General features: G+C 36.3%; 1 protein-coding gene and 1 long non-coding RNA gene across 6 annotated transcripts in view; one reads left to right on the plus strand and one right to left on the minus strand.

The window, feature by feature from the left end:
* LOC123549404 (uncharacterized) overlaps positions 1-12,360 on the minus strand; it is a 212,635-nt gene that overhangs the window by 110,161 nt on the left and 90,114 nt on the right. For all 5 annotated transcript variants that reach the window (XM_053545411.1, XM_053545410.1, XM_053545408.1 and 2 more), the window contains 6 exons: positions 11,912-12,001; positions 11,386-11,532; positions 11,033-11,172; positions 6,126-6,336; positions 5,454-5,537; positions 2,427-2,595 (listed from right to left, as the gene is read on the minus strand). In XM_053545411.1, coding sequence (XP_053401386.1) covers positions 2,427-2,595; positions 5,454-5,537; positions 6,126-6,336; positions 11,033-11,172; positions 11,386-11,532; positions 11,912-12,001 — 841 coding nt within the window. The remainder of the gene's footprint in view (positions 1-2,426; positions 2,596-5,453; positions 5,538-6,125; positions 6,337-11,032; positions 11,173-11,385; positions 11,533-11,911; positions 12,002-12,360) is intronic.
* The window catches only part of LOC128557647 (uncharacterized), a 78,467-nt gene that overhangs the window by 47,205 nt on the left and 18,902 nt on the right, over positions 1-12,360 (plus strand). Inside the window, exon 2 of the long non-coding RNA XR_008371291.1 lies at positions 11,436-11,541. This is a non-coding gene — a long non-coding RNA (uncharacterized LOC128557647). The remainder of the gene's footprint in view (positions 1-11,435; positions 11,542-12,360) is intronic.

Below are 12,360 nucleotides of genomic sequence, written 5' to 3' on the forward strand. Positions count from 1 at the left end.
GGATTATCCTCATGATGGATTGTGGATTAGCTACATGATGGATTGTGAATTAGCCTCATGGTGCTCATGATGGATTGTGAACTAGCTTCATGATGGATTCTGAATTAGCCTTATGATGGATTGTGGATAAGCCTCATTATGGATTATGAATAAGCCTCATGATGGATTGTGAATTAGTCCCATGATGAATTGGGAATTAACCTCAAGATGGATTGTAGATTAGCAACACGATGATATGTGAATTAGCCTCAAGATACTCATGATGGATTGTGAATTAGCCTTATGATGGATTCGGAATAAGCCTCATGAAGCTCAAAATGGACTGTGGATTGGCCTCATGTTGGATTGTGAATTAGCCTCATGATGGATTGTGAACTGACTTCGTGAAACTTTTGACGATCTGAGATATGATATTCAAATCCTGATATAAATGATTCAGTTATCTTTACACTGTCCCTCGAATATATTGGTGTCATATAAGCTATTGCTTCATATAGAACAGTTTGTCGAAAGTTTGAAATATATCTGTTTACATATAAGAGCGAGTTCCCAAACGATCTTCAGAAATTTAATTATCTTCGACAGTGCAGTATAAGCCATTCTAATGTCCTAAAACTGGAATAAGTACAAGTATCATTTCAGTACCACGTGTCGGACACTTACACGGCCCTTTTTGTTTTGTTGTGACAGTACCAAGTATCAACCCTCAAATGCCCTAGAATTTAAATAAGTTTAATGTATTATTAAAGTACTGAGTGTCGGCACTATCATTGCTCTAGGTTTCGACCCAGTGATGTTAATGTACAGAGTGTCGGCCATTTACACTGTAGTTTTCGACTCTAGTATTGTTATAGTACTGAGTGTCGGCCACTAACATTGCTCTAAATTTCGACTCAAGTAGTGTTATAGTACCAACGGTCTGCCACTAATATGGCTCTAGTATTCGACTCAGTGTTGTTATAGTACCAAGAATCGGCCACAAACTGTTAAAGTCTTGAAATCACTGATGTAATAGCACCACTATTTAAATGTTCTAGGCATTGACTCACACAGAAGCATGTGGCTGTTTAAATTGCATTAGACTGTCTTAGAGTCGTTATAGAACCAACTCATCGGCTAGTGTCGGCCATTAAAGCCGCTTTATACATTGACTCACTGCTGTACTTATATCATGTTCTTAGTTCCATCAATAGAGTTCTACCTTTGTGGATAAAAGGGTTTGCGAACGGTGCTGGCCATTTCAATAAGTGCTCTAAACAGGTTCAATCTATTTAACTTAAGCCATTTTTTTTTGTAAATTTTGTCTACTTTTTACTTTCAGTTTGGATTTTACCTCAAATTTTACCAATGTCTTAAATTGTCATGTCATTCATGATTGTCATGATTTCACTTAAGAAGTTTCAATGCATTATTAAAACAGCACGAAAAAGTAATTACCTCGTGATATCATTGTTAACTATGGCATGGTTACCCGAAGTATTTCAGATGAAACACATTTATTCTATAATTGTAATTACAACATCTTTTCTAGATCAAATGAACTCATAGTACAGTACTAATAGAAGGTGTTTTATGTTAGTACATGTATAAAAAGAGGTCATCCGAAAAATGCCACATGCGCTAGCAGAGCTTTGACAGTTAGAAATCCCAGACATACTGGATCTAATTTGGCTAATTTTGCTGACTGTAATATGTGGTGATACATACAAAGATGTATTCAAACCCCCGTAAAGTATCAATAAGTTGCGATAAGGCATTCAGCCGGTAGTTATTCGTACATAATTACTGTGCCATTAGTAGGTATGTTGAACCGTTTTTACTGGGCATGAGTACTTGTAAGTTTGTGAGGGGCATTTGTGGCCGAATGGTTATGGTGGCTGACTTCATATCAATTGCCCTTCATCGATGTGTGGTGTAGCCTCACACGGAGCGTCGATTTCTTCATGTCAGAAAGCCTCCAAGCCGGCTTACGGAAGGAAGGTGGTTCTACCCTTGTGCCTGCTTGTGATGAAATAATACACAGAGGGGCACTGGCGTCTTTCTCAGCTACCAAAGCTGGTAACTCGCTATATGACCTATAATTGTGCGATGCAATATTAAACCCAAGTTTCAGATCAAATCCATGGCTGCCTCAAATGGCTGCCTCAAATGTGATGATAAAGTGTGTCAAATTTTCCGGTCTGTAACGATATGATGTCAAAGGCTGTAAATTATTCTACATTGAAATACACTGAACAGTTAACGGATATGAAATGGTTGTGAGACCGTCTATTTCTGATTCCACACGGTTACAGCGAGCAACTTAATTTGATAAATCGTCTTTCAAAAATGTTTTTAGAGAAATTTCATAATAGATAAGACATCGTAACATATGATCTGTATAATGTCAGAAATTATTAATTAAAACTAATTTGATTATTACTCACGGATATCCTAGTTCTCTACAGACTACTTTTGCCTCTGCGCTTCCAAAGTAATCATGACAAACACGACCCCACAATCCATTGTGTAAAACTTCAACAGCGCCGCTACTGGGCGATCCGCCGTCAACAAGGCGGACTTTTTTATCGCTAGTACTGTAAGCATCGCCTCCCTCTGAAATAATTGTAAATATTGTAAATCAGTACATAAAGAATATGAATGCAAAGGTAAAAATTGGTATTATCAGGCTGTAACGAATATACATATTTGATGTCTGCTTAAACGTAAAAGTATTTATTTATTTGGGCTTTACGGCGCACCAACACAGTATAGGTTATATGGCGCCAAACAGGAATACAAATTTTGGTTCCACATCTCATTTAAATCGGAAAAATGAGGTATGGAATCAAAATTTGTTAACCTTCAACCTCTAAGTGTGACCTTGACCTTAGAGCTAGGGGTCTGAATATTTTGCACGTCACGTTATCTCATAACAAGGAACGTTTATACAGAGTATTTTCAAAATCCCTTGATGAATGGCAGAGTTATGGACCGGACACGAAACAGACCATGTTAACCTTCGACTTATAAGTGTGACCTGGACCTTGTAGCTAGGGGTCTGGGTCTTGCGCATGACATGTCACCTTATTATGGTAAACATTTGTGCCAGGTTATTCGAAAATCCCTTCATGGACCGGACACGAAACAAACCATTACTTTGACCTCTAAGTGTGACCTTGATATTGAAGCTAGGGGTCTGGGTCCTGCGCATGACACGTCACCTCATTATGGTGAAAATTTATGTTATTTTAAAATTCCTTTATGGATGGAAGGGTTACAGCCCAGACAAGAATTAACCAGACGCACACAGGGACGGACGCATGGACGTACAGTGCCATTTAATATGCTCACCTTCAGGGGCACAAAAAGCTCCCATGCATTTCATGGAAATTAAATGACGTTCAGATCAATGCATTTATTTATTACTTTTTTACTCGTTTTATGTTAGAATAGTGTTGGCGCGTATTCATTTCGTGTTATATAACATCTTCAAAATCCCTTGGGATAAGTGGGTACCCTCGCTTTGCCGGGCTAGGGCATCAACCAGTCTTTCGGAATTCTGCAGATGCTATTACAAAAAAGAAACATTCGTTATCGCTACATAAATCTGACTTCTACTAAACTGTTAATGATTTTCAAGAGACACCTCAAATTTTCAAGACAAGTAATTCCACATAATATATGCTACCTATAAAGAAATCGCAAGCCTCATCTGGAATGAGGCATTCATTCATTTACACAAAATGGAGTAATTCCAAGTTTGTTTGATTTTTTTTTGACAGAATAATTTTTTATTCATTTTTCTAAACATCTTTCCTAGAATTTTCAACAAGACAAAATGCAATTGTCAACATAATGGTCATAAACTATGTGTGCTAGTACAATATGGGACATGGATTTTACTACACATGCTCTTCTGTCTGGATTTTTCACTTTTATTTTCTTTCATAAAACATTATTCCTTTTTAATTCTTAAAAAAAAAATTCACATTAGTTACAGCTCAAATCAGATATAGATTATGTTACAAAATCAACTCTGTATGTCTGATAATATTTTTGTTGGGTTTAACGTCGCACCGACCCAATTTTAGGTCATATGGCGACTTTCCAGCTTTGATGGTGGAGGAAGGCCCCAGGTTTCCCTTCGTGTATTATTTCATCACGAGCGGGCACCTGGGTTCTGATCATAAAGGAGATACAGTCTATTTGTCTCTGAATACTGCCAACACCTCACGCAACTGTTATAGACAGGTCAAAGTGCACGTCGGAAATAAAGGGTGACAAAAATGGCAATAAATATTTATATACTTGTATGCAAAACTTTAACTAGAAGGGGACATAATTTGGCCAAAAATACATGTCAGAGTTATTGTACCTGACCGAGTGAGGTTGGTTATTGACTTAAAAAAGGGGGAAAAAAATAAGTTTCAAAACTATATGCCTTTAAATTATAGCCTTATGTTTTTGCACAATGTGTGTTGCTAACGCCGACGCCAGGGTTAGTAGAATAAAAAGAGCTAAACTGTTGGTACAAACAAGCATCTGTCTAAGTTTTGGGAACATGTTTCTAGGTGTTCATGGGCTTTTATAAAGGTTCATACATTGACACGGTTGCCTAAATTTGTTTAAAATTATTCTACAGTTCACATGAAAAAGTTGGTTAAAGTTTTTATCTACTTTTACCTCCGATTCAAAAAGGTGAGAATGCTCTCTCAAAGGAAGCTTCAGATTAAGTTTAGTGAACGGTGGTCCGTTCAGCGATTCCGTTCAGCGATTCATGGTTCAGCGTTGCTTAACCATTACATCATTTTATCATATATGTCGCCCGAAATTAAGAGGAGGACTTTGAAAAAAATAAAGGTCTATGGAAGGGTTCTTTTGATAAAGTTTGGACATTTACCAGCCAGTTTATAAGAAGAATTTGCTTAAATTTACGTAACTTTCATAAAGAGCTTATGCTTATCAATTATATGCCATCATTTGGTATTTCATTCAGTTTGATGAGTAATAACACATACAGAAGTAAGCTTAATATCATGAACAAGGTAGGAAAGAGATATCTGCATCGCTCCCCTGGTGTTTATCAGTGTTCTACGTATCATTTTTTTGTCTTCAATATATATATGAAAATCATCAGATTGCAAAACAGGACGTAAAGTAGCCGAAAGAAAGCCATTTACATATACACTTTCATATAAGATAGTTATATCAAGGAAATTACGTCTTCTGTAAATTATTGTATTATCACTCACACACTTGGTAATAGAATACTAGAACGATTTATGATTTACGCCATTTTTCAACGATTGGTATGGTTACAAACCTAGCAAGGGCTCCTAGATTATTTGTCAGTATGTAACTTTTAACTCCTTTTACTGATCTTGGTCTGACTTTTTAAGATTAGTGTGTTTTTTGTGTGATAAAGCAATAGAGTTTTATTGATAATTACATGACTCTGCAGTTAAGCATACCTTCAAAAAACTTCCAGTATATTTGACCACTACCTCCAGTTTTCCATCCACACTGCGGTAATTCCTCAGCGCATGACACTGGATCTGCATGACCAATCGAATAATTATCAAACTCATTGAACGTGTTATGGACTAATTTACCACATAAAGATATACATTTCGCATACTTTTTAACAAGATATTTCACGAAAAATACTTTGTGTGAAACAATTATAATTTCAGGTACATTAAATGATATTTACTAAAATGTGCATACTTATAACCAAATATCAGTATCAATTTCTTCTTGGTTTAAGTATTCGCGCCATCATACAGTGTGAATACTTGATAACACAAGTTTCAGGATTTTCGTTTTATATATATTTTTGTGCAAGTACTTAGAAACTCATACGTTCATGAAGGCATACTGAATGTATTTTTGAAATGTATATTTAATTTAAGGAAATCATTCTGTTTGATATGAAGACAAAAAGTATTGAAACTATTAAATTAAATGTGTTTTGTTCAGAATACAATATATTATTAAGTATAAGACTTGGATATGTGTATTTAATATCTTATTCACAAGAGGAATGGACACAATATTCACAGCAGTAACACAATTTGTTTAGGCTGCTTCTTCATGGTAGAAACTTATAAAAGGTAAATATACATGTATTTAAATATACATACGTGGACATTTGTCGGTCGTAAGTTTCACATCGTCTATCGCAATATAACCCCTCAGTCCATTCCCACGTATTGCTTTGAACGCTATTTCATAGCTTCTAGTTGAGTCAATATCGGCTGGAATTTGTACGCATATCTCCATCCACTGATCACTAAAGCTACCGTCTTGTGTATGAAGTCTTGATTGTAAACTATCCTTCTCATAAAGCAGTACCTGTAACATAGATAGTTTCCGGCTTGCAAAGCTCAATGGTATAACAAGAGGGTTATGATGACCCTGGCTCGCTCACTTGAGTAATATGAGCGACATGTTTCAAATGTCAAAAAGATGCTACAATATTAACAAAGTAGGTCACATTAATTGTCACTGAAAGTCAGTTTTGAGACTGGCATGCAAAACTGTACAGTTTATCTAAATTTTAAGGCCGTATCTTAAAACGAAAACAGAAAGAAGGTCAGTAGGTCACATTCAAGGTCACTGAAAGGAGTTTTAAGAAAGGTGTGCAAAACTGTACATGTAATCAAAATTACAAGGCCGTATCTTTAAAACAAGGAAGTAGGTCAGTACTTCATACTCATGATCGCTGAAAGTTAGATTTAAGATCGGACTGCAAAACTGTACATGTCATCCAAATTTCAAGACTGTATCTTAAAAAACAAGAAAGTAGGTCAGTAGGTCACATTCATGGTCACTGAAAGTCAGTTTTACGATTGGTGCGCTAAACTGTGCATACCATCCAACTTTCAAGGCTGTATCATAAAAAACAAGAAAGGAGGTCAGTAGGTCAAGGTCACAGTCAGGTGACCCCTAACCATTATGGATCATCAGGGTAATTATAATTAAACAGTCTAGGAAATATGATCTGACAACTTCTGAAGTATTTTTCTTATATAATTCATATTACAAGTGACCCCTGGGAGGGGCCTCTTTTTACCTCCAAGGCATAATTCGAACAGTCCTCTTACAGATCAACTGGGCAATGATACATACAAAATATCAAAGACATAGGCATAGATAAGATTTTTATTTTTTTTCCGATACAAGTCTATATGAAACTTGGGACCTCTAGGGCTGGGCCTTTTTTCAACCCAGGGGCATAATTTGAATAATTTTGGTAGATGATCAGTAGGAATTCAACATACCAAATATCAAAAGCCTAGGCCTTGCAGTTTCAGACAAGAAGATCTTTTAAACTTAAATAAATCTTTGAAAAAACTAGGGACCCGCGGGACAGGCCCTCTTTTTATCCTAGAATAATAATTTGAAAAATCATTATAGAGGACCACAAGGCAATACTACATATCAAATATTAAAGGCATAGGTCTTGTGATTTCAGACAAGAAAGTTTTTTTCCTATGCAATTCTATATAAACCATTTGACCCCCTGGGCGGGGCAATATCGTAGGAGAATAATTTGAACGATCTTGGTAGAGGACAACCAAATGGTGGTACAAACAAAATATCAAAGGCCTAGGTGCTGTGGTTTAAAACAAGAAGATTTTCAAAGTTTTTCCCTATGTTAGTGTTTACAAACCAGGTGACCCCCGGGCGGGCCATATTTGACCCTATGGGAATACTTTGAACAATCTTGCTACAGGACCTCTTGGGTGCCCGCCCGCTTAGCTCAGTAGGTAGAGCGTCGGTCTACGGATCGCGGGGTCGTGAGTTCGATCCTCGGGCGGGGCGCATGTTCTCCGTGACTATTTGATAAACGACATTGTGTCTGAAATCATTAGTCCTCCACCTCTGATTCATGTGGGGAAGTTGGCAGTTACTTGCGGAGAACAGGTTTGTACTGGTACAGAATCCAGGAACACTGGTTAGGTTAACTGCCCGCCGTTACATAACTGAAATACTGTTGAAAAACGGCGTTAAACCCAAAACAAACAAACAGGACCTCTTGGTGTTGCTACAAGCCAAATATCAAAGCCCTAGGACTGTGAATTTGGACAAGAAGATTTGAAAGTTTTCCCTATATAAGACTATGTAAACCAAGTGCAGGGCAGGATAATATTTTACCCTAGAGTATAATTTGAATAATCTTGGTAGAGGACCTCTAGATGATGCTATATACCAAATATCAAAGCCCTAGACCCTGTCGTTTTGGACAAGAATCTTAAGTTATGCGTTTTCCCTGTATAGGTCTATGTAAACCATGTGACCCCAGGGCGGGGCCATATTTGACCCTAGGGGAATAATTTAAACAACCTTGGTAGAGGACCATTAGATGATACTACATACCATTTACAAAAGCCCTAGGACGTGTGTATTTGGACAAGACGATTTAAGTTTTCATTTTGGTTACCATGGCAACCAGAGTTCTGCATGGATTTCAATTCTTTGGGTAATTTTGAACGGGGGTCACCCAAAGATTTCTCCTGTGAAGTTTGATGTAAATCTTTCCAGTGGTTCTGAAGAAGAAGATTTTAGCAACGGTCTCGTCAGAGACAGTGGTTTTAGTTAGGCTTAATCCGAAGACACACAATGAAATCCTTTAGATTTGAACCGCCAAATTTGCATAAAAAGTAGTCATTGATTAACAAGAAGAAAGCAGCGGTAAGCATTTGCGATATCAGGAGGAAAATGGACTTGAAGTGATATTACTTGCACAAAAGAAATTACCCAAGAGAAATTCGCTGTTTAAATATTGAAATTACAGAATTAAGAATAAAATGTCTTCCTACGCGAAAATGAAATCATGCCTATCATGCGCGAACTGTATCGAATAATCAAATGTAATAGACGCTTCCAGCAGAATTATCTGCGCTTATCGGCTGCCTATTTTTAAACCTTCATAGTTGTCGGTTTTACATGCTATTATTTGTTAACTGACGATACGCAAGTCAAATTCTTTGTTTTGAGCATTAAGACAATTTTCTATGAGCATTCAATACCAAGGTTTATAGTACGTTACATTTCCCTCAGGGAAAAGCCTGGCTATTTTTTGATTAGCATTCCCGTGGTGCATCATACTATTGATACAGAAATCTGTAAGACTGTGTTACTTCCCTTATCTTACCGACTTAATTTATTTTCTAAAACACTGTAGGCTTGTACTTCTAATTGACTGATAAGTGACGCATTTGGCCCGGTACGTTTTTTAAATAAAGTACGTAGATGTACTTTAAAGGTCTTGATATTCAACTGGTTATTTATACTGTTAATAGAACTAAGGATTCCTGCGCACGAATAATTTTGTGGAATATAAATGAATGAATGCTTGAATCGAATTTCTTAGCTTCGTGTAGGCGACCGGGTCTAAATTCTTAGACAACAACGGAGTCGGCCGGCTGAAAATGTCACGATGAAGTGTTAAACATTTGCAAGACATCCGCTCATCACTAATTGGGAATTTCACGATTTTTTTTTGCACTGGTATCTACGTAGATTCGTGGAATTTTTAATTTTCTGTCCCTCGCCCCTATAACTGACGCTGTTAAGACAAATCAGTGGAATAGACTAGAAATGGAATCAGTTCAAATTCCGACTTAGAAAATATACTTTCACTCTTTCCTTTAGTGACAGAATAAATACCAGACTAGATTGTTTTTTTTTAAAATGATAATACAATTAGCCGATATTAATATTGATACGGTATATATAACAATTACGCCAATATGGTCCATTTGTTTTCCGATGCAAGTTTCGGATTTGTAAAAGCATCCTTTCAAAAGCAATATTCCGTGATTCCTCTTCTGAGGTATCTCCACAATTTTGTCAAACAACTGGAAGCAAGATGTCGAGACTTTAATTGATCAGTAATTATCTCCTCGTTGTTACTTTTGTACAGTTTGTATAATAGTTTATTTGTCGGATAGCTTCTATGGTACTCTGATATTTCCGTAAGTTTGTAATTACAAGAGATCATGTCTTCGTTATGGTCTTGCGCATCAGCATTGTTATTATCAACATTCAACAGTTGACATCATGGACTAAAGTGAGATACTGATTTCTCCTTCAAGGGCTTTCAGGTCTGCGGAGTTCATCTCTGTTACTCACTCCAATGACGTACACTCGCCAATTGACCTGTTTATTTGAGAAAGTTGTCAGGAGTCCTGACTCATACTCTACAGGTTAAACTTTAAAGTCTGTTGAAATATTGCATGAAACCAACGAAACAAGGAGGATATTTGAATGTATCTGACTTTAACGGTGGAACTTAAAAGGCTGGTATTATTGAGTGTATACATTTGTCCAGCTGACATCCATGATCTGCCATGAGCCCCTTGCTGTCAGCACTTTCAGTTCTTTGATTTTTAGAAATTGTTTTCACATGACATGCGATGCACAACTGACATCGAGTGGTCACAAAAGCTCACCTTGAGTCTTTGGCTCAGGTGAGCTTAAATTTGCTAAGTTGTAACCCTATAAACATGTATATAGTTTTGCTGCATAGGATGAAGTGTGACATTTATATTACACTTAAAAAACAACTTGCTTATTATCAACCCTACTTGCAACACAATCTCTTTGAAACATTTATCCGCTAATAAAATATAAATCCTCAGCATCCGATATATGTGCGTAAATAACATATTTTGCATATCAGAATAATTCACTTTTTAGGTTGCTTTCAATTTTCGGACAATTTTGTCGACTAACTATTCTTACAAATCCTCAAAAGTTACTGATTAAGATTCATAACAGAAAAACTCTAAGTCAAAATCTAACGTCTCATGAACTTGAAGCACGAGTAAATTGTCATTCGAAATTATTACATGCAATGGTAAAAAATCTTGCATAAGATGAATTAAAAGAAGGAATCGTTAAAAACAAAATTAAATGCCATTATAGTTCTAAGAAAGAGGCGTTGAAAAAAGTTAAGATATTGATAAACCATGTTTGACACGTATGAGTTAAAACGCACTACATTTCCTTTTTAAGCAAACACAAAATAAACACACTTTACCTCGAGTTTCCCCACGTTTACATCATACATTTGGTACTTAAAATTGACAGCAGTAATGTTAGCCAGGGTAGGTACCGCAAAACGCATAACAGCCTCGTCACCTTCGTTGCCAAATGTTGAGTTGGCCACCATAAAACGATCTAAACGTTTTGAATACTCAGTTGAATGTAAAGTGAACGATAGATGTGTTTTCTTTAATCTGATATATATATGCTTAAAATTAAATCAGCCAATATAGGCTGTAACTACAGTAATGATAATTATGAGTATAATTCATACATATACTTAAATGTCATTTTAAGAAACCTATTATAATACATGATTATTTTTAATGTAACAATGGGAACTCGTACTATTAGCTTCTAGTATCTGACTGTATGTTTTGTTACTTTGCCACATCCAGGTAAACACAGGTTTTGTCCTGTCACATGAAACACATTCAACAGACATTCCGCAAGATCTTGGTCTTTCAAAGTCGCACATACCGTCTAGAAGGCTCGCTAGAAAAGGTAAGATTCATCCTTTTAAGTGTATTTTTTTTTGTTATTGTAATGAATAAATATGAAACTAATGACATAATGTAGTTGATATGACTTATTTACATATAAAGACTCGGTTCTTTTCAGCCTAAGCTATGAATATATACTCGGTACGTTTGAACCTATTCATATTCATTCCGTCAGCTGCTGTTATTTGTACCTGGTAGATGGAAACATTATTTCGTAAGAGTCTTGGAACGACTAATGATCAACGACAGAATATTCAAACAAACCAATTATATGCTGTTTATATAATATGGATATGCTGGTTCTGACAGTTACTGAATTTATACTGTTATGTTCTGATATGATTAGACAATGAGGCTTATGGAGGTATTACCTGCACAAAATCCATCAGTGAGCATAATTTCGTCTACAGCTACAGCGAAGCTTGCAATTGGCCCACGTTTAGCTGTGAATACTAGTGAGTCTAAAGCAAAAGTGAAATATATAGATATAGATGGCAACTTTACATTAATAAGTAGTAGATTCCTTTGTGTAATAATAAATAATGTTAATGTCTCTAATTACAACAGGCTTTGAAAGCGAACAGTATGGATCCTGACCAAACTGCGCCGATGCGCAGGCTGGTCTGGATCCATGCTGATTGCAAACCCACTATGTTGGTTTTCTCATGGCACGGCTCAATTATATACACCTTAAGTTTCTACCAGACTGACCCACCTATGGTACTGCAATAGTTTTTAATTTATTTCCAACTAGTTTCGGCTTTCAATGCCTTCATCAGGGGTATAATGATTACAATGAATAACGCTGATGACGTCATGT

The sequence above is a fragment of the Mercenaria mercenaria genome, chromosome 6 (genome assembly GCF_021730395.1).
Source record: "Mercenaria mercenaria strain notata chromosome 6, MADL_Memer_1, whole genome shotgun sequence".
NCBI classification, from domain to species: Eukaryota; Metazoa; Mollusca; class Bivalvia; order Venerida; family Veneridae; genus Mercenaria; species Mercenaria mercenaria.